Source organism: Anser anser, assembly GCF_964211835.1.
Source record: "Anser anser genome assembly, chromosome: 2".
Lineage (NCBI taxonomy): Eukaryota > Metazoa > Chordata > Aves > Anseriformes > Anatidae > Anser > Anser anser.
The window spans coordinates 105,170,358-105,193,880 of record NC_139721.1 but is presented as its reverse complement, the minus strand read 5'-3'; the positions used below and the strand labels follow the sequence as shown (position 1 = coordinate 105,193,880).

The 23,523-nt window shown below is 35.3% G+C and overlaps 1 protein-coding gene across 21 annotated transcripts in view; it reads right to left on the bottom strand.

The window, feature by feature from the left end:
- Positions 1-23,523, bottom strand: part of CNTNAP2 (contactin associated protein 2) — a 1,168,055-nt gene that overhangs the window by 603,605 nt on the left and 540,927 nt on the right. For all 21 annotated transcript variants that reach the window (XM_083826978.1, XM_083826979.1, XM_083826989.1 and 18 more), the window contains 3 exons: positions 8,617-8,820; positions 6,750-6,934; positions 3,167-3,310 (listed from right to left, as the gene is read on the bottom strand). In XM_083826978.1, coding sequence (XP_083683104.1) covers positions 3,167-3,310; positions 6,750-6,934; positions 8,617-8,820 — 533 coding nt within the window. The remainder of the gene's footprint in view (positions 1-3,166; positions 3,311-6,749; positions 6,935-8,616; positions 8,821-23,523) is intronic.

Genomic DNA, 23,523 nt, shown 5'->3' with positions numbered 1-23,523 from the left:
TTATTAACACTACAGTACCTGTTAAATCAAGTTAGAGCATACAGTAAAGGCAATAATATTCTAGCTAATAGTTGTCATGTTGTTTCAATATTTTTCTTAAAATAGCTTATTACTCATCTTTGTTCCTAACATAATATTTGGCAAATGCAAATACTTTAAAGAAAACACTTATGTTAAATTTGCACGATTGCTCTCAGTAATACATGGTAGAGCAGCTGCTGAAGTGGGTGGAATGTAGGCCTAATGTATGTAAAGACAGAGGGCAGCAAATATGATTCTTCTCAGAATTTTTCTGTTACAGGCTTTGGGAAAGTGCTGCATATTACACTTTAGTGCTTGTAAATGTAAACAAGCAAACAAACCATAAATCAACTTACTCTTTTAGATAAACACAGAAAAGATGGACTGCAAGACTTTGTGTAAGCATGGTCTTTATTTCTGTCTTAGACCTGAACCAAGCTGTAAAAAAGAGTTAGCACCTACTGTTCTATTTAGTCACTGCCAACTCTTGTTTGCAACTTGATTCAGAGGAAAAGCAGACACTTTTATTATTTGTCGTGGCTCTCCTTTTCTCCCTTTTGGAGATGTTTATCATTTGTCTCATTTATCTAATATGAAAACAAATCAGGTTCCACTAGTAAGAACAACTGTTCAAGACCATCCATCTTACTCATTCTCCCCAAAGATTTGTTGCTATGTTTTCTATCACAGAGGACTGTGACACTCTCCCCGCCCTCCCCCCCCTTTTTTTTCCCTATATTGTTAATCTCAAAAGCTAAAAGGAATTAATCATTTAAGTAAATGTTAGAAGACTCTTGGTGGTGCACTCATAGTCATAACACCTATGTATGAGAGACCTAAAGATTTTTATTTATTAACTTTATTTTTGTTCAGAGACAAATCAAGATTATCTCCTTAAATTGTCTAGATCTCCTCATTCTATTAACTTGTCCATTTCCTTTTTCTGTGACTTTTGAAATCTGCCTATAAGAACATCTTTCCTTCTGTCTCACACCTCTTTCATATTCTTCTTTCCTCTTCTTTTTTTCCCCTGTGCTACTTCTTATAAACATATTGATTACTTCACCTCTGTTCCATTTCATTACATTTTGTTTTGCTTTTTCATATAATAAACTGTTTAGGGCAGGGTGTGCCAACTATTATGCATCTGTACAGTATCTCCTACAATGGAGCTTTGATCCTGGTTGGATTACTTAAGAGCCATCATCAGAAACATGATTATCAACTACAGTAGTCTCAACCAACTCTATTTTTTATGAAAAATCAGGCTGAAAACTAGGAGAAAAAGTCTTTTGTAAGAAAAATACAAATCCATGTTGATTTAATTAGAGTAAAATAGATTTTGCTTTTGAAGAGTCGAAGCAATATAAGTAATATTACTGAAAGCAAAGGTCACTTCTATTTTTATAGATATTCTTAATATTGGAAATCAAGAGAGTCATCAAATTAAATTAGCATGTCACAGCTTCTTGATGAAGCACTAACACTGACAAAGCCACAGATGTGGATTTTGATTTCATGTTACAGGTAAAAGAACCTGTGCACAACCAACCAACAAGCCTGTCCTGTCAACCAAAACAACCAACAATCCTGTCCTCCCCCCGCCACCCCCCCAAAAAAAAGCAAACAAACAAAAACCAACCAAACCCACACAAACTAAAAATACAACCAAAAAAAAATAGAGAGATGGTTTTACAGAGACTTTAGGACTGCTATCTATGCTGCATTCTTGAGAGGTATTTCTGCTACAGAAATCTCTTAAGTAACACTTCTGTTCAGGAAGACACTTTAAGAAAATGTTCTACTAACTTACAGTGGACTGGACTGGTGCAAAAAGGGAAAAAAAAAACTTCTTGTGTACAAAGATCCTTTCCTGAATTAGTTATCAATCTTTGAAAAATGTGCTTAAATTACAAGTTTAATATGCACTGCAAGCAGGAAATCACAGGTGATTTTGAAAAAAAAATTAATTGAAAAAAATTCTAGAAGGGTAGTCTTCTTTTTTTTTGACATATATATCACTCTCTTTGGCTTTGACAACGCTGAAAAAATTCATTTATAGAAAAGGTTCTAAATATCAGGCTATATTACTGAGTTTGTACAGACTCAGGATTTATATCACATACTCAGAATTATCCTTCCTTATAACCTTGCTCATTTAGCCATATTGTTCATACAATTACATGAAACATCAATATTACTATCCAAGGAATAATGAAATGGTAATCAACCCTTTGGACTTTATCATTATTGCATGTATAAATCTTTACTATGTAATACTTAAAAAAAAAAAAAAAAAAGCAACAGTGGAACCATACATATTGCTAGCAGGGGGTTGTGAAGATTGTAATCTTGTACAGAAGAAGGCCTTGAACAACTTACTCAGGCCATCTGAAGTTCACGGTAATAATACATTCATTTCCTACCCACATTGCCTGTGTAAGTCATCAAATATTTTAAGGAACATTTAGAACCTTAAAGATATACAAATTAAAGGCTTTTCTTATTCAGCCTGCCTATAAAGCCACAAGTTTAAACTTGTTTTAAGGTTGCTTTAAAGCAACTATAAGTGCTTAAGCAAGAAAAAAAGAAAAGAAAAACTACCACCAGAATAAAATATTATTAAACTTTGTAATGTTAATAAGCTAAATAATGATTTTGAAGATGAGCACCTTGAGGCTTTTTAAAGCTACCAGAAAAGGGATCTAGAACCATCTCTTTCCGGTGATTTTTCACTTCAGCAATCCAACTAGCTCTGCACAGATGGAAAATACCAGGATTTAAAGCCATGAGAAATCTGCAATTGATTTAATAATAAATCTTGTCTACCCTAGTTGTAGATCACTATGATGGGGTCCATCTGTTTTCTTTTAAAAACTAGTTATATGATACTGAAGGTTAATTTTGAAAAGCTGAAACTTAACTCCCAGAAGTAAAATGCTCAGAGATAATAAAAAATTAAAATATTAAAAAAAAAAAAAAGTCATAAAAGTATTTACAATGAGATCTTTGGGCACTTAATAAACTTTGTTTTGTATATTACATCATTACAGTACATCACAAGGGTATCTGCTACACACACACACACAAACCTTCCCTAGAATGACAAGCAGAAGTTTAGATGACCATTAAATTATGTTCTCACCACATTAGAAGGCTCCAATTTCTTCCTCTTGGCAAGGTCAGTGATATTATTGCCATTGTAGTTGATGCTCTCCATACAGCCTTTGAAATTTTTTCTGCTGTTAGAACTTGGTTTTCCAGAAAAAGGCATGCCTCCAAAGGTTATCTTTGAATGCAACAAAAAATGGAAGATAGTTACTGGAGGGCAAAGACTTCTTAGATTTTTTAAACATATCTGCTGCAGACGCATTTGCTTTCTTTGAACACTCAAACACAGAGACTGATAGCTAGCAACACTGCTTACCATAAAAAGGAAGTTCCAAACAAGCACTGCAAAAGCAGGAAAAAAAAATCTATAAGGAATTTGTGATTGCAAATATTTATGGTAGCAAATCTCAATTGTTACTGTGCTTCTCCAAATAAAGAGCACACCCACAACACAATTACTCATAACAGACTGCTCTTCTGACTGCTACTGAATAATACTTGTCTCAAATAACAAAGTACTTGGAATAACTGTCCTTTTCATTATTTTTTTCAAGCAGAAACAAGAGTAGATACAAGATTAGCCAGACAAATAGCCTTACTTGAAACATTTAAGTATAAACGTGTTAGATTCAGAGCTCAGACTACAACACGGCAATTGTGGGCTTCAGTATGATGCATTTGCTTCCTTTAATGTTTACTTATTTACTTTATCTAGAAGAATTTTACAGAATCCCTTAGTTAAAGTTACTATCTCTGGTTAGACAAGATCACCTTCCACTATTGAAAACACGCTTTTATCATGTAGTTATAGTCAATGAGAAGTTACCACATGACTTAGCACAACAAACAAGAATTGTTTTTCTCTTTATGTTGAATTTCATTACTTTAAAACACGAGGTTATCCAGAATCTCTAGCGCTAAAACACTATGAAAAACAAATAATTTATGAACTAGAATTGTTCATCTCTCCCTGTCACCCCATAGAGACTATACAGGTCTCTACCCTGCCAGGGTCTTTAATTTCATTAATATTTTGCAGCCGATTCGTGAAGAATAAAAGACCCGTGAGATTAGTCCCTGCAATCTTTGTTAAGTATTTATATCAAATAGATGATGGCATAAATAGTAATAGCAGCTAGATTTCCTACTCCAAGAAAGCTCACAAATATTTCTGCTTGCAGTCTGCTGCTGAGATTTGGCAGAACCAAGCTTTTAAATATCATTCATTGTTAATGCCATTGGATATTACTGAAGGCAGAAAAATGCAGATCAAGGGACTCATTTTCCATTTTAAAAGCATGTAAGATACTACTTTCTATCCCAAAGAGGAGATATTGACTTAGCATATAAGAAGTAAAGCTATATAGCTGAAAACTAAGATCTTTATAAATAGTCCATACCAGCTACATAAAAGCCTTTTACAGACACAACCTCAGATGTTATAAATTGATTTGATTTGACTTTAGAAAAGACACACCATCTTACACAAATTGAAGAATGAGATTGTAATATAGTAATTGTTGTCAAACATTCTTTTGCATGTTATAGTCATGTTTTTGGACAGAAAGAAGAAAGGAGAAAATAGAAAGGTGCACTGGTTTTAGCTTGGATAGAGTTAATTTTCTTCATAATAGCTCATGTGGTGTTATGTTTTGGATTGGTGACCAAAACAGTGTTGGTAACACACCAACATTTTAGCTATTGCTGAACTATTCTTACAAAGCATCAAGACCTTTTCTGTTTCTCATGTTCCCCTACCAGTGAGTAGGCTGGAGGTGCACAAGAAACTGGGATGTGACACAGCCAGGACAACTGACACAAACTGACAAAAAGGATATCCCATAACATTTGACACTGCGCTCAGCAACAAAAGCTAACTGAAGGAAGGATGAAAGTGGAGATATTTGGAGTTATGGCTTTGTCTTTTCTATGAAAAATTGTTTTGATTCATTGAGTTTTATCTACGATGATTAACTTATCACAAGTGCAACACAACTAAATGTAGCCTATGATGGCTAACCTCCAAAACCAGTGAATTAATTGAGAGGAAAGGAAGGAGAAGAGTTCAAGGCTCTTGCATTTATACAAACTACAGAATATATATCCACACAATCAAATAAGTTCCATTAAACATATGCAAATCTATCTATGTACGTGGAGATTTAAATTTATCTTTGAGAACTGCCAGTGAGGTCTCTAATGTCAAAGAAGGGAGAAAGTTTAATCTCCTGGATTTGCCCCTCACTTATAAGTAACTTTATTGTACACAATACATTTATTATGTAAATACGTTACATGTATATATGCAAAATGCCCAAGGACTTAAGGCACTCAGCCTTTTTCTATAGTTCACTCAGTTGAAAATCTTTAATAAAGTCTATTTATGTGAGTTTTCAGTAGCTCAGTTCAGATCTTCCATGTCCCATTAGTATCACAGGTACAGGCAAATATGCTCATTGAGTATTTTTGAGTGCTCATTTTTTCAATGAGTATTATCTCATCATTAGTGCTAATAAAGAAGGCACTTATATAATTTTTTGGATCAAAAGAATGTTTGCAAAAAAATCAATACAAAAATTAATTCAAAGATTCCTGCCTGTTACATCATTTTGATTCTCTCTGAAGTTGCAAAGGTGGAAATAGTTATATGTGCTTCAGGCAACTACATTAATTCTCATTAGAAACAGGAAAGAGTGCAAGAAAGTTATTTTAAAAAGTCTATATAACAAAAGTCTCCCATTCTGTATGTACATGTGACATTTCCCTCCTCTCCCCTCCCCTTCCCTCCCCTCCCCTCCTCTCCCCTCCCCTCCTGTTCCTCTCCTTTTCCTCTCCTCTTCATCTCCTCTTCCTCTCCTCATCCTCTCCTCTTCATCTCCTCTTCCTCTCCTCATCCTCTCCTCTTCCTCTCCTCATAAGTCCATCGGGGTCTATGGACTTATGTATGTACACCTTGCTCGAGCATTCTCTGACTTGATCCTCTTGTGCTAAAGGTAAATGTTCCTTGATCCAGTTTCTCCCCCCTGGTTTCTAAAACCACTTCTCAGCCTTTTGGCTAAGAGAAAGTGTAGTGTAGTGTAGTGTAGTGTAGTTTATTACCAACACTTGTATTTATTAACTGACTCATTAAACAAAAGTTTTCTTGGAAGTTTTCTAGCTCTATTATTTCTTTCTGGAAATTAGTTATTGATGGTGTGCTTGTGAAAATACAAGGAAGTACTTATGTGCTTAAAAAAAAAAGCAAGATCAAGGTCATTAAGTAAAAAACTTTTTTTTTTTTATTTTTATTTTTGTGCTTACAGCAGCTGCTTAGTTGAAGCATTAGCTTGCTGAATTACATAGACCTCCCATTTCAGAACAACAGGTTGAGATGAGCCTTATAATAGAAGTTATCTGTTAGATTAATGAAGGGAAACTAAATTTACACCTAAAAGGAAACAGTGTTCAAAATAAAATTCCATGAAATATAAGACAAAATTAATTAAAACGATCATTAAAACTAAACAAAAAAAAGTTAAAAAAAAACGTTAATTATATTAATTTTCTCGTTCCTTCTTATTGAACTTCTCTTTCTAAAGTCTATTTAAATGAAAATGAAAAAAAAAATCACCATCTACCTCATAATCCAGGTCCAGGTAATCAAATTCTCCATTGGTTCTGAAATGCTGAATGTGTCTGTCCAGGGTGAGATTGATGTTTCTTCCATGGCGCTCTATGATGATGGAGTGCCAGTGGTGGTCATCTAAGAGACTGCCTGTCATCACAGATGTGTGGCCATAAATAGAGCCAAGCTGGTTGCTACCTAAAATAAGAATAGAAACAACAGCAATTTTCACCTCACACCAGTTAGGCAAACATTTTCCTTTTATTCTGTCAATATTTTACCTGAATCATACCGGACACACAAGAGGCTGGAGCAAGTCAGCCCACTATGAAGCAAACTGTGGAGGGTTGTTGCCGTAAATACAGATAGGTAGATCAAATACAGCAAGTATCAGATTGGTAAACTGTATAAATAGTTATGCATAGTTATTCGGAGGTGAACCAGAGAAGCAATATGTACTTTCAGTTGCAAAACTGTTTTCATCTAAGGGTTTTCTGTGTTTTGATCCCTGTCCAACAGAAATGAAAAGCTGTCACCCTTCCCAGAATAGCCTTTGTGCCAGGTCCTGAGCTTCAATGGACCTGTACTGATTGGTGAGGACACTGTGAGTGATAATAAACTCTGGTAACAAAAAGTCTTTTCGGTCTGATAACTGCAAACAAATAAGTTCAATACTTTCTAGACTCCGTCTATATAACTAGACCAGCTACTGTATAGGAAGAGACTCAATGAAGACTGATCAAGCTGCAGAAAAAAAAAAAAAATAGTCTTTTGCTAACATAGCTTATTTCAGTCTTTTCTCCTGTATCAGCCTTAGTTTTCTGGAAGTCAAATAAACTAGTAGCAAGAGTACAGTTTTGCAGCTTACTGCTGTTCTTTCCAGGGACTTTTGTCAATGCAGTTATGTTCATCAGAAATCACATCTCATTGTATGCTGACTGACGTAGTTAAGCCAGCAAAGGCTGATAGTATAGATCTCAACTGAAGCAGCAAATGACAAATTCAGCAATAAGTTTAAAAAATTGCTGCATTGCCCAATAACTCAGTGCATTCTTCCATGTTTTGAATACATGAGAACCTAAAGCATTTCTGGAGCATGCCTGCAATTCAGACACTAAGGCTGTGCGTGTTGATAACACATTCTGGCAAATCAAACTGCCATGGCTTAAGACATTACTTCACTACAAATGATCATACTGTCTTTTTGCCTCATATTAAGAGCTTAAACAACAAACAAACAAACAAACAAACAAAAACAAAACACTTCTCTCTGCCTACCTTCAAGCTATACTTCTTTCTAGGAGGGTCACTGAGCCTCAACCTCACATATCTTCCCAGGCTTATCTTTTTTTTTTTTTTTTCCTGAAGATTGCTGATCCTTATTCTTCTATAATTAAAGGCAGCATCCTTCTCTCATACTGACACTTGATTACTTTCTTACAAATAAGACCATGACAGTCTCCATTCTTGGAGACATTCAAAAGATTTTTGGACATGTTCCTGGTTCTAGGTGACCCTCCTTGAGCAGGGGGGTTGGACAAGATGACCTCCAGAGGTCCCTTCCAACCTCAACTATTTTGTGATTCTATGAAGAAGACCAAACTATTCCACTAATACTCTTATCTTTGTGACAAATTTCTTATAACAATATATTGTTGATCTTTTTTTTAATGATTTTATTTTCATGTTATCTCACATGAAGTAAATGGGGAGGCATAGAACAGGAAAAGAAAAAAAATAATAATAATAAAAGGAATGAGGAAAGTTTTCAACAAATGTTCTAATTAAATGATGTGGCCTGCCATATTACTGAGGAAAAAAAAGGAGGTAAATTCTTTGGAGAGTTAAAAAGTGCACAAAACCAGACAATCAAAATATACCTAAATTTAAATTTAGAACAAGTTTGGCTTTCTTGAGTTCCAAGGTGATATAGTCTCCTTGCTGTCCTTCTCCGTGGAAGATTACACCTTCACTTTCAGAGGTTTTAAATTTCAGAGAGATGACATCTTTCAATGTTTTCATTTTCTTGTTCCTGAATCTGTATGGTAACACTACATGGCCATCAAAATTGATAACATCAGCCCCTAAAAGACAAAAACAAATAACATTGTTGATTAGTGATTATATATTCCTTTAGCAACTGGAAAAAGAGACATGCCGTATGTGGACTGTACTTGAACAGAATAAAAACCTGTGCAATGCTTTGCAAATACATTTTCTCTTGACCATACCTTAATACTATCAAAAGTAGGAACCAGGAAGAGCATAAATTTAATTCATTGGATGTTATAAAGCAGAGTCTGTGGGACAACACTACCACTGTACTCAACTTATCTTGGCTTCTCTTAATATAGTTGCTTTCCTACACATTTTCCCAATTATAGTTGAAAATGAGAGGCAAATTTCTGAGTTGTTATTACTAATTCATGTTATACCTCTTAAAAATCCAATATATGTATTTGAGAGGACTGTGAGCAGTAAGACATGAATCTAAGGAAATTGCTTAGGAGTTTTAAGAGATTCCTCAATCTTTATTTAAACCATAGGCATAAACCTTGTCTAATTCAGTTTTATATGAACATGTTTTGTAAGACATGACCTCAACTAATTTTGAGAAAAAAAGTTCCATGATTTGGGCTAAGATTTCTTTTCTAGGTTTGGTTCTATTCAAAATCAGGGAAGAAAATCAAAGGATGCAATCATTATAATTTAAGGTTAATCCAGTATTCACAAAAAAGTTGCATAATGATACCATAAAATTTGATGTAGCCTTACTTTCTTTAAGTCTCTAAAGAATGAGCCACAGTTTTCTACATTTTTCTGGAGGCAAGATCCGGAAATAATAGCCATGGAACTTGATTGTATTAAATAGACAAACTTCTGCTGAGTATTGAATTTTCTGGGGGTATGGGTTATTAGCCAGTTGAGTATCAGCCAGCAGTGTGCTCAAGTGGTCAAGAAGGCCAAGAGCATCCTGGCTTGTATCAGAAATAGCATGGTCAGCAGGACTAAGGAAGTGATTGTCCCTCTTTCTTCGGCTCTGGTGAGGCTGCACCTTGAATACGGTGTTCTGTTTCGGGCCCTCACTACAAGACGGACATTGAGGTGCTGGAGCATGTCCAAAGAAGGGAAATGAAGCCGGTGAAGGGTCTAGAGAGCAAGTCTTCTGAGGATCAGCAGAGGGAGCTGGGGTTGTTTAGCTTGGATAAAAGAAGGCTTAGGGGAAATCTTATAGCACTTTACAATTACTTTAAAGGAGGTTGTAGTGAGGTGGGGACTGAGCTCTTCTCCTAGGCACCGAGTGATAAGATGAGGGTACATGGCCTCTAGTTGTACCACGGGAGGTTTAGCTTGGATATTAGGAGAATTTCTTTACTGAAAGGGTTGTGTGGCATTGGAAGAGGCTTCTCTGGAGAGTGATTGAGTCACCATCCCTGGAGGTCTTCAAGCAACGTATAGAGGTGGAACTTAGTAGCGTGTTTTAGTGGTGGACTTGTAAGTGCTGGGTTAAAGGGTGGACTGTATCTTAGAGGTCTTTTCCAACCTGAATGATTCCGTATGATTCTATGATTCTCTTTTAAGAAGAGCTCGGTAAAAGATTGTAAACATACAGATCTCTAAAAATGTGTACTGATTTGTTTAAGAAAACCTCTTTGTGAGCCACATAACTTGTAATCAATTACTAGTGACCTAGCTACTATTTGTAAGAAAACCTCTTTGTGAGTCACTTAATTTGTGCTCAGTCACTAGTGCCCTAGCTACTACTTGTATCAGGATTTCATCCTCACTATTCACAACTAATAATTTAAATGGCCACTAAGCAATATTCTTTAGAAAGGATTAATAAAAAATTATATTTTTTTAAAGAAAAAAAGTCTTTCCCACCTATATTCTTCATAAGCATTCACACTTATTGGCATACCATGCCATATTTCATGCTCTGAATTAAATCAAGGATAGCATTTTATCATATATTCTTCAATCACAGCTTTCTTATTTTTGCCTACTTCTATGGACTGCTCTTGGGTGACTACTTGCAACTTTTTAAAATCCTAACTTATTTTTGCTATTACGATGGAAAGTAATTTAAATCTTTCAGACTCCCTCAAAAACACTCACATTGTGCAATTAATGCAAAATAATCTTTTGAAACTCCATTAAAGTACTTTGTACACTCTGCCTAAATAAATGTATATATTTCAATCTGAATTTGTATGGGCTACATTATCAACTATCATGTTAAAAACTGTTGCCTTTGTTTTTGACAACATATGTCAAACATGCACTTTAAAATGCTAAGTAATTTCTGAAATATTATTTTACATTCTGATTCAGAGAAGTGCCATAAGAAGTAGTTACATCTATTCCTAACCATCTGAGAATGTAATGACTACCAAAATGATCCGCTGAGTCAATTTTTACTAGTGCTGAGTCATCAGTTACTATAAAGGGACTGCTTATGTATAGCGCCTGTATAGATTGCTTTTTCACATTCTGTAATTTCCAGAAACACTTTTCACAGGGATATAAGAGCTCTTTGATTCTCAAAGAAAAGGATTCAATCAAGCTTCATGATGTTTAGCATTTATTTTGTACTGAAAAGTAGGTAGAAACATAACCAATATTTCATAAATGATTTCTTTCTCATTGTTCTGTTACGAAATCCACATCCCATCTTGTATTCATTAACTAAAACACACTCAATTGAGACTAAGGCTTGCTGTCATATTGATTAAATGCCTATTCATACAACCTCATATCATTAAGCATAGCAAGTTTTCAAATATAAAGACCAACACATTATATTTCTATCCTTCAGGATTTTTCCCACAAATCACTAATATAATAAATAGTTCAATACTACTTCCAGAACATTTGTTTTTCTGAAACAATGTTCCTGTGCATTACAATGAAGTATGTGATACCTGTTTCTGGTTGATATTGTCATTTGACCTTCAGAGATCTTAATAAATCCATACACATAATCATAATATGGTCATAGTCCTCAGTTGACATGACTCTGGGGATTATGACAAATTGAAGAACTCAAGATCTGAGTTACCTTGTAAAAATTCCGTTTACAGTTCTTAAGTTTGATATAGGGAAGCATGGTGTCTATTGGTCCATCTAATACATACTGAACAGTTTACAACCATATAACTTGAAACTAGCCCAAATTTCCCTTAAACATACAGAGATATCTGATGAAACAATAAACTCTGACCTACGTTATGTCAACTGAATGGGGAAGAAATTTTCTTGCCACACTTTGCCATATACACTCCGATAAAAAATACTCATTAAGCTCCAAGTTCAATTAAAACTTTGAGTCTGATCTAATAGCTATGAATGACAAATTCCAGGACAGTGAATCAACTGAAAATTAAATATCAGAATGGCACACTGATTTTAGTGCAAGAAATCCATTAAAAATTTATCAGCATGTAAGAAGGACACATTTAGTCAGGCATAGATGAAGGTGCTGCTCTCAGAAATGAAGGCGCTCTGTTTCCTATTCTGAGTGTGTATTTAGAAGCAACAGTATGTGAGTTCAGAGGTGGGGTTGTCTTGTATACTGTCATTACTCAAGAAAATACATTACTTCTGGAGTTTATTTTGTAGAAACAAAGAAATTTGATAGAAAAATACTGTAAAAGAGATTATATAAACCCTGTTATTTTTGCTTGAAGAAAAATCCAATAAACATTTTCTCAAGATTTTTGTGGGTATTAAGAAATTTTAGAAAAGCATGAAAACTGTTTACAGAAAAAAAAAATCTACATGAAGGTTATATTTTTAATCACAGTGTAATTACCAAATTCATGTTTCTATGTAAAGCAGATCTGCTACATAGATTATACTCTTCCAAACTGGCATACAACTGCCATGAAGAAATGATACAAATTAAAGAAATTGATGGATATTATAGCTTAAGCAACTGTCATAACAAATACTCATCATAAAAAATAGTTCCATATACAAAATCATAGGTCCTTTTCCTTTAATATTTGTTAGATTTACTTGTTGCTGTTTATAGGATCTCCTATATGGAGTATATCACCTTACCCCTACGGCCAGCTGGTTCCTCCTTGTAACATCTGCAAAAGTTACCATAACTGTCAAGCATGCGACCAAGATCTGTTCAGGACATTGACTTGATTTCTGTGGGTTTATGGACTCCCAACATGTTAGCCCTGAAAAGGCAAGTATCCCTTTTGTACCTAGATCACTCTTGCCAACAGGCAGACATGTTTTTCTCATTATTCATTGAAGCAAACTCATAACGCACAGTTACAAAGCTGAGTAAAAGTAACACATTTTTTTTCAAAACCTGCCCCTGAATTATCATGTTTAGAAAATCATTCAATTAAAAAAAAGAAACAGCAGTAATCTTTGATTAAGCAGCTTTCTTTTATGCATAGCTATTCTGGCAGTATGCACATGGGCCTGCATGATAATTCAATCACCTAAAGATTACGTAGCAATTATGTTTAAGAGTTATCGTATGTAGAACTGTGGTAATGACTTGTGTTCCTTCTATGATGACACTCAGCTATTTAATATCATGGTAATTACCATGATGAGAAATGGTACTTAGACAGTAAACCACATAATTCCTATAATTGCAGTGTAAATATATAATTTTTCTCATCCTTAGCCACTGAACTAGCCTGCATTTGTAAGAAAGAGACCTAAGCCATTGCGTACTGTATATTCACATACATTCAGTGAGGTCTGATTGTTCTCAGAGGCTACTGTTGCAATGGACTATATGGACTACATATATATATATATATATATCACAAGAGAAAGCATGAGTTTAGGAAAGAGGGAAAGGGAGAAAGGGAAACAAAAATATGGTAAGAGGGGGAAAAAAAAGAAATTGACATTATTAAAAAACATAAAAATTTAAATAGGAAATACAAGTCTGATTACTTTCAATCTGACTTCTCCACTCTTGAATAGCCTGGATGATGCTGGCTGTTGACATCTTAAAAATACAACACTACTTTTATCTGTCCAGAAAGATGTGTTAGGCCTTATTCAAGTATATTTCTGAGATGGCACAATTAACACAGTTTCATTAGTTAATGACATCACCACATTCAGTTTTCCTCTGAAGAATAATAAAGTCAGAAAACCTTTAAAATATTGTTAGGACCCCATTCACAAATTTCAAAGGAGAAGTCAACAGTCACGGGTCTTACTACTTGTGCAGCAGACACAGGTAGCCCTGTGCAGGCACTTTTGTCCTGTACTTTTGGCCACTTGCAGAATTTGGTAAGTTTTGGTCAGGGAACCAAATCTGTAAAAAGAGATTGGAGTTCCCAAATTAATTAATTAATTAATTAAGAAATACTTCACATCAGACTCAGGCTCCAATAGTTCTCTATTTCCTCTCTTTCTGGTGAGAAAAATATAACTGTATCCTCAATGTCAGCATCTGAAAAACACAGAAGTGCTCATTCATAAAGACTCAACACTGACTTCAGCACAGCCACTTATCTAATTTGTTTAATGTACTGCCTGGAGTTACTAAAAAATCCCTGCTATCGGGGATATCAGTAAAATGACATTGATCAGAACAGCAAAGTACTTTCCAGAGAAATGCTTACCATGCAGAAAATAAACTCAACAAGATTCATCGGAAATTTAACATGTACACGTATTTAAAAATTGCTAATGATCTCTAAACGATCTACTCTACACAGTACATACAAAATAATCTCTGGGATTGAAAATACAAAGGTTCTGTACTACTGATTCCCAGCATAGGTGAAATTTTATCACTTTTTGCATCTTCATTATCTCTTCTCCGTTATCTCTATTTCATCTACTTTAATTTTCTTTTTAGATTAAATATTTTTTAGGGAAAAGATCTTTGTGTTTTTGTTTGTTTTTTTTTTTACTGTATGATGTGAGCCTCATGCCTGCTGTGTGTACTAACATATATACGAATACTGTATTAATAAAAAATATTAACCAGGCACTAAGCATCTATCCTTTGAAAACATCAGAGATTCATCAGAGCATCTCTGGCTGGGCCACAGTATTCCACATGCATGGTTTCATTTGTTGTCACTCTTAATCATGGGTACGAAAATATCATTATGGCAAATATAAGCACATAAACAGTATATTATGTACATATTTTAACAGCAAAAATTGAAGCTTTCCCATTCTAATACAAGGGGTAAGGCTCAAAATCATAAGAAAAAACCTCCTTGTTGCAACCCATGACAAGTTGCCTATAGAGAAATTACTTCAGAAGATCCTAATCTATTTTTTTCAGGAGTCCCAAGTAGTGTCAATATGACAGCATGTTAAATTTGCCACATGAGTTTTTGCAGTTTGAATCTCAGTACTACTAAGTTAGCTGATCTCTTGTTAGAGATACATTACTACATCTCATTGCACCAGTAAAAATGAAGAAGCTCTGTCCCAGCACATCAGTCAAAAGAGTCTCCATTTTTATGCTCTCTCGCAATGGAGTAGAGAGCCAAAGGTAATGTGTTTGAACATTGCCTTCAGGCACTACAGTCTGGCTGTAAGGACATGGGCAACTCACTGGTTTGAAATCTGCTGCAGTAAAACTGACACTGCCTTTACTAAGTTTTTCAAAAGGCAATACATCTGCCACAAGGGGGGCAAACCACTAAACTTAATACAGATACAGATGTACTTTGTATATACAAGAGCACATACTTCTTCATATTCTAGAAGCATAAGGTGAAGAAAAATCAATTTTAAGTTTCTGTTGCCTGATTAGCTTCCAGTGTACTGAATCTGAATCCTGTTGTATTTGTCAAATAATTCAACCCTAAGTGATGTCAATGCTTGAAAAAGAAAAAATACATTTGCTATTAGGTTTTGATTTATTTTTTTCTTAGTTTAGTTTTTATGATTTTGTTTCTCTTTACAGTAGATAAAATGTATACATGTTATTGACGTGTCAAGTTCTATTTTTAACTCAATTCATGGGTAAAATGCACAAATTTTATTCTTACATTTTCTATTATAAAATATATGTTATGTTATAAAATGAAAAATGCCTGCCAGGAACTTTCAAAATAAATCCGTGAAGAACTGTTCCCTAAGGTGGTGAGAATATTGTGCCAAGTTGTGAGTGCAATATCTGCTGAAGATACGCCAGCAGCTCTCTGCACTTTCCTAGGTCTTTCTGAATGTTGAAGCACAGGCATATTTTTCCTTTTATTATTTCCTATTATTCTGTATTTCACTATTGTTATTATTCTGGTACACTAATAACACCTGCACTTCGCTAGATCTCGTGCAAATCTGTCTCTAAATGTGTGGTTATTTGTCTTGGATAATATAAAGAAAATGCAAAAACTGCATTAATTAAATGAATTAAAAAGCAGTGGAAGAAAATAAAAAAGGAAACAATATATAAAGAAATGTAATCCATTGACCACGGCTAAAAACCCCTCACCCTTTTCTTTTCTGTAGGACAATTAGATTCTTCTTCTAATTTGTGTAGTTATTCAACTGAATTGCTATACAATCTAACAGTTACTTAAGACAATCATTTTGTGATGAGTGTACATAACAGTGCAGTGCACTGCTGTATTACACCTAATTTCTGCATTGTATCATGTAAGAAAAAAGCAGGTTCTTCTGGGAAAATCTGGAGGTCTGTCAAGGCATTATTTACAAAATACACAGAAGAAAGAACTAAGATATTTGAAGGAAAGTAAGACTTCTAAACTCAGACTAAGCTTCCAAATATGCCATGAAGTTACTGTCTTAAAGGTCTGTATAAGTAGGATGATTTTTCATGCACTTAACTCCATGGCTGATGATCATTTTCATCCAGTTCTAATGCAACACAAGACTCTCAAATAAATTTTATTTCATTAATTCTTCAGCTTTTCAAAGATATTTTTATTTAAAAACCAAATGGGAAAGTGTTATGCTTATATTATGTTTGATAAATAAGGCAATAAACATGATTATATTATACTTTGCAATTCAGCTTTAATCTACACCTAGCTTTTGCACCCTAACCACAGCAATATACAAATTAGACCATACTGAATTGGTCTGTGTTCCTATAACACTAGTTATATAGTGTTATAGTTATGTTTGACTAGTTATATACTGCTATTGCTACTAGCAGTGCCAGAGAAAACTGAAGTAAAACTGCAATTCAGTATGATCATCAGGCACACAAAAACTATTGTTTTCATAACCTACTCTGACTCCAGAAAGTCAATTATGGTGCATGGTATGAATTGCAGTCTGTAACTCCACTAAGGGAGATAGCAAACTTCCATGGCAACGTGTTTCTCATCCAAATTCCAGTTATTTAATTTCCCGAACAACTAGTTTTTCTTTCTTTTTTTTTTTTCCAACCAGAAAATCTCTAAAGTTACCTGTATGGTGTATTGATAATTTATAAAAATAAATTAATAAATAAATAACAGAAGTATTTTGTCCTGAAAATATAATGTGTAATACTGTTGGTGCATGCTTTCTTCTCTTTAAAATAACTTTATTCAAATGGTTAAATTAGGGAAAAAAAAATAATAATCAAAGGCCGTGCTGAAGGCCTGTTAAATCCTAAACCTGAAACCCTGGATATTTTCAACTAACTTTGAGCTACAAGTAGATGCAAGTTAAAATGCACAGTCTTCATTTCCTTGAAGTTACACTGGCATGAACATCATCTGTATTCATAAGTGACAAAGTGAGAGATATTAGTTCATAAAATCATTTAATTTTGCTAAAACCTCCTTCAGTTTTTCTGGCTGTAACTATCATGTTTCAGTTAATAATTTTCCAGGTCATAGTACAATAGCATTTACCAAATGGACAAAACAGAAGCAGTTTGTTATGTGAGTTTTTACACTTTAAAAAGTTTTTATTATCTACATCATTACAAGGATCATATGATTGTAAAAGTTAAATTTCAAGCATCTTGCAACTATTTTATTATTATTATTATTATTTATTTATTATACTGTTTTATTATTCTCCAGCTATGGTGCTGTCAAATAAATTTGGTAAAACCATATGTATATTATAAAGAAATCCAACATTTTGGTATTTTATCATGCTGATTTACAATTTTACCTTCCTTGCAACTGTAAATATATTTCGTTCTGTCCTTAATTGTGAAACTGGTCATCTGATGTTGGTTCTCAATGGGAACATTAAAGTGTATAATTACACTCTGATAGCAGGTACAGTAAAGAATTTACTTGAAAGTAGCTAGACTCTACTAATGCTTTTACTGTTTATTAAAAAAGTAAATCACAAGAGCTTCAGGACAATAAAAAAGGACAACACTGACTCTCACACAGTAAATGGCCAGAACAGAACTCAATCCATATTAAACTGAACTTGCTCAGTACTTAATGAAAAACAAACAACCAAACAAAACAACAACAACAAGCAGTGAACAAAGGATTTGTACCATGTCATCAAACATTCTATTTACTCAGTGAATAAATGGGCTATGAAATGGAAAAGACAGTCTATTAAAACATTAAGTATATTCATGACTGGACGGAGCCCTTGTTTTAATGTTTCTAAGTGTATGAAAACAGGAAGATGCACAGTTGACCTACAAATACTGATTTAGAATTTATCTTTTTGAGCCAATGCTACCTTATTTAATTATCTGATGTTATATAACCTTTCCATACATGTACTTTAATGTCTTGATGCTCTATGAGTACTCATTATTCAAGACTAAATTCTTTTTTCTAACTCACATTCTATACCCTTTATTCACATAATCATTCTTAAATGCATGCTGTTTATTTCTTCCTACCATGGAGCTCACATTTAAATTGAACATTCAAGAGGAGTTGCATACACACTGATTAAGGAATATGCAGCAGAAACAGTTTAAAGCTGCTATACTTAACTAAATCTCAAAGTAAAAATCTTGCTGTCATTATTTGACCCTAAAAATCAAGGAGTGCAAGACTGAGTCTGAGTTCTGGCTTGGAGACACTCACATTTATTCTGGTGAGTACCCTCATTATTGTCTAAGACACACAAATGAGTATCATTAAAGACCACCTTTAATGCATGTATAATCTTCAGTTTCATCATTGTATTTCCAAATTATCTAGATACAAATACCCTGTCTCACAGCACAGCATCATAAAAGAAAACCACTGGAACTTGTTAGGCAAATAATTCAAGGTTAGTAATTCAACTATTTTTTCCTCCCCTTGCCTAACATACAGCATATCTAAGATCATGCATTTCTCTACTATGTTTTTACTCAATGTCATCTTAACTTGTGTGTGTGTGTGTGTGTGTGTGTGTGTAAGAAATGGTATCAGCCTCTAACTTGCAAGTCATAAATTTTAAGCCTCAAGTTCTTTCTTGCATCAATCAAGTGGTGAACTTGATGGCAACTTAATCGAGTATTTTTCCCATTCCTTTGTATGTATTCCAGTCCATATATTTAAACAAACAAATAAACATACAAACAACACATTTAAGATGGTTATGAGCTCATTGAGCCTGGACTTTTTCAGATGATTTGATTTAGTTCTTCTCTGCCTCAGTGAAAGTATAATCATTTACTCTAACATGGTATGTTATTTTAATAGAGCATATAGTTGCCAATTTTAAGTGAACAGTGGCTTTATTTAAATAACACTCAGTAAAAAATGTAAGGATCTGTTACTACATTGGTATGACTTTCAACTCTGTTTATAATGCACAGAAGGAAAATCCCCAAATGAGTCAATATACAGCAATATGAAATGCTTATCTTGCATTACAACAAGCATTTATTTAGAGTGAGGTAATTATTTCCCTGGGAGGAAAAACTACACTGTTTTGGAGGTGCTCTCCGTAACAGGTAGTACAGGAGGTAAAAGCATGTACTCACAGAATCATTAAGGTTGGAAGGGATCTCTGGAAATCATCTAGTCTAATCCACTTGCTCAAAGCCAAGCTGAAGTGAGGCATGCTTTACTCCAACCTATTTGCACATCACATTCTACTAGAAGAACTGAATTTAACTGGGCTTTCACTTTTTTTTCCTGGCCTGAGACAAGAAAACAGGACATTTGCTTTTACCAGCAAATGATTTTCCTTCTTGTGTTTATCAGGCTGCACTTTCAAAGGTCAGTGATATACTGTGCCCCCTGCCTCCCTGACATGACCTATCCATAACTTCTAGCATGCTTCACAATTTAAGATTTGCTGCTGTTGCACAGTTTAAGACCTTCAAATTCCATACTTGACAGAACAGTCCTAAAGATCCTTTCTTTACTGTGAGGGTGCTTACAGCATCTCAGCTGTGCTGACTGGCTTTTCCTCCCCTATACCATGCATTTCAAGCTTCTCCGCACAGTCCGCACCATCAGTCCAGTCTCCTCAGCTCTGGATTGCTTTCCATCACTAAAAGCTGAAGGAAGCCAGAAAGATGAGGGTTTCTTTTCAGGAAAAGTATAAGGAACTCCCTCGTGTTGCATTATTAAGAAGGATTAACATGCAGCAGGTACAATACTTACAGTCATAGAGATTGAAATATATTGCTTTTGCAATTACAATTCTTCATCCACTGGCATTTTACTTCATCTGGCCTATTATGGTAAATTTCATTCAAGTTTTTAATCTCTGAAGTACAGACAGTAGAATCCAAACCTATTGCTTTGTTTCCTCAACCATTTTTTGATTGTCTATCTCAAAAGTTACAGTGCTACAACAAAAAGTTACAATGGTTCCTGCCTGTAAGGAGCAGGAAACAGTCCTGTATTATCTCAAGACCAAACACGCAGACAGTTTTACATACGAGGAGTTATTTTAGAAGACAGCAGTCCTCCTTGCATTCCCAGATCTTTAAGTTAAGCAGTGTCCTCAGGAGCCTCAGCCCAAGGTCTAAAGAAAGCACCCTTGGTGTATCAAAGCAGCACACACACAGCTCTCTGACCACATGGCATCAACCCCTCTAGCTTGGAGGAAAAAAAAAATTAAAAAAAATAATAAAAAAAAAGTGCTGAGAGATCAGCTCTCTTGGCCTGGAGAAGGAACTGGGGAGGGAGCACTGGGTACGGCCCACGAACAGCCTGGATGCCCTGCCCAGGACCAGTAGAGGTGTTGGGGAGCTTTGTGCTGCCTCTCGACAGGGACAGGCCACTGGGAATGGGGGCAGCAGGGTCTATCACCAGGACTGTGGGCGCAGCCAGGCTCCCCACGCTCAGCACCTCCAGCGGGGCTCTGAACTGCTCCCTCAAGGCCACTGAGTCACCGCTGGACTCTGAATGCTAGCCTGAGTTTATGGTAAAATCTCTACCGCTGCTCAATTCCATGTGAGTAAACTTGATTAAGATTCAGCACAGTTCAAGACAGAAAATGTCTTGACTGACGTCAAAAGACTCACTTAAAGATTGGGGAAATACAACTTAAATCTCTTGCTCAGTAATGGAGTCAGATTAAGTTAGGGAAGGAAATGGTAGTTTTGTTTTTCAGTTTGAAATGTCTGGAAAGCTCAAAGTATAGTATGAATATACCTCCAAGAAAATAAAGGTCTCCAAGATCCATTAGATTTTATTTTTGTATGAACCTGGAGGCTTCATAACAATATATTTATATCTTTTCTTTTAGATCAGAGCATTTTGCCTGTATTAGCGTTATTAAAAGCAGCCATATATTTGCAAATGATTTGACAGAATATTTCTTTCTGTCTTCAAATTATGCAAGATTTTTTCAGATAATGAAAATACTGAAGTTCCTGTTTCAATTGTTATTTCCCAAAACCCACTAAAGACTGTATTTGCTTTTTAAAACCAATTCAACCAGCTCTGTGAGATAGATACTTTCACTTTACCAAATATTTGTGTTGACACAATGGGTGAAATTTCACAACCACTACTTAGGGTATAAACTATTATGTTTAATAAGCAAAGGGACAATAACATTCAAGATTGTCCAAGTAGGTAAGAAATGCATATACATGTGTATAAACAACTTCATATTCAAAAGATGCTGCTATTCAAACAAAGCAATGAATGCCACACATGAATAAAAGAGGAAAAGGCTTTTTAAAATCCAGGCATGTGGAAAACTAACTTATCTTGCAAAGAATTGCCATGCTCCCTTCTTTGAAATTGCTGTTCCTTTGTGCTGGAACAAGGCTGTCAGAGAAATTGTTCATAGAGATTTGTGTGGGATGCATACAGTGTTTGAACATATTTATTTATTTATTTATTTTTACCTTTTATCCAGTCACCATTGTTTAGAATAAATCAAATAAATAAAGCATGTAACAGACAAGTTTCTCTTGGTTTACTGCACTGAAATATAACCTGAATTAATATGTATGCAGTGTGACAGCTATACACAACTAAAACACATGTACTGGATTTGGTTTGTAAAGGAAAATTATTTCCTTTAGGGTTTAAGAAATGATTGTCATATGGACATACAGGATGGGAGACTTTATCTAAATGGGAAACTTCGTAATAGTGTTATTCCTGCCCATTACATTTTTTTCCTAGCAGTGAGACCAGATCCAAACTAAGGCAGCAAGTATGTATGCATAAGTTTTTTGTGGACTCTTTTGGTCTGTGTGCCATCATCCTAAAATGAAGCATCAATAAATTGCATTTCAGAGTGTATTGTCTGGATATTTTAATGTATGGGTCTTTGGTAAATGAAAAGCACATGGAGGGTACAAACCTGACAATTCATGTTAGAATAGAACTGAATAGCTCACTTGGCAGGGACCTACAAAGATCAGCAAGTCTAACTTCCTGATCACTTCAGAACTAACAAAAATGGTAGAGCATATTAAAGAGGGCATTGTCCAAATGTACACTCAGGTACACTGACAGGCATGGTGCATCAGCCACCTCTCTAGGAAGCCTGTTTCAGTGTTTGACCACCTTCATAGTAAAGAAGGTTTTCCTAATGTCTAGTCTGATCTTCCCCTGCACAGCTTTGTGCCTTTCCTGCTCATCCTGTCATTGGTTACCAGGGGGAAGAGACAAGCACCTCCCTCTCCACTTCCCCTCCTCTGGAAGGTGTAGAGAACAACGAAGTTCTTCTCAGCCTTCTTTTCTCTGGACTAGGCAATCCAAGTGTCCTCAGCCTCCTCATAGGACATGCCTTCCAGCCCTTTTACGTGCTGTGCTGCCCTCCTCTGGACGCTTTCACGTACCCTAACATCCTTTTTATATTGTGGAGCCCAGAATTGCACACAATACTCAAGCTGAGGCTGCACCAGCACTAAAGACAGAGGGAGAATCACCTCTTTTGACCACCTGGCTGTGCTGTGTTTAATGCACCCCAAAATGAGGTTTGCCCTCTTGGGTGCCAAGGCATACCATTGGCTTGTATTGAGTCTACTGTTGGCCAGTACCCCCAAACCCTTTTCTGCAGGGCTGCTCTACAGCCATGTGTCTCCCAGTCTGTATCTGTTTCCAGCATTACTCCACCACAGGTGTAAATCTCAGGATTTTTCCTTTTTAGTTTCATGCCATTGATGATTGCCCAGTGTTCCAGTTTATCTAGATCCCTCTGCAAGGACTCTCATCCTTCCAAGGAGTTAACAGTGCCTCCTAGTGCCTCCTATCATCAGCAAACTTGCTATGGATGAATTCCACTCCTGCAACCAGATCACTGATAAAAATGTAGAACAGAACTGGCCCTAGAACCGAGCCCTGAACTGTGCCTAGAACTGAGTCAATTGCTATTGACTGGTCACCAGCCAGATGTATCCCTTTGAGACCTGCTGTTGAGCCAGTTCATCACCTAGCATAGTGTGAACCTGTTTATCTCACAGTTGGACA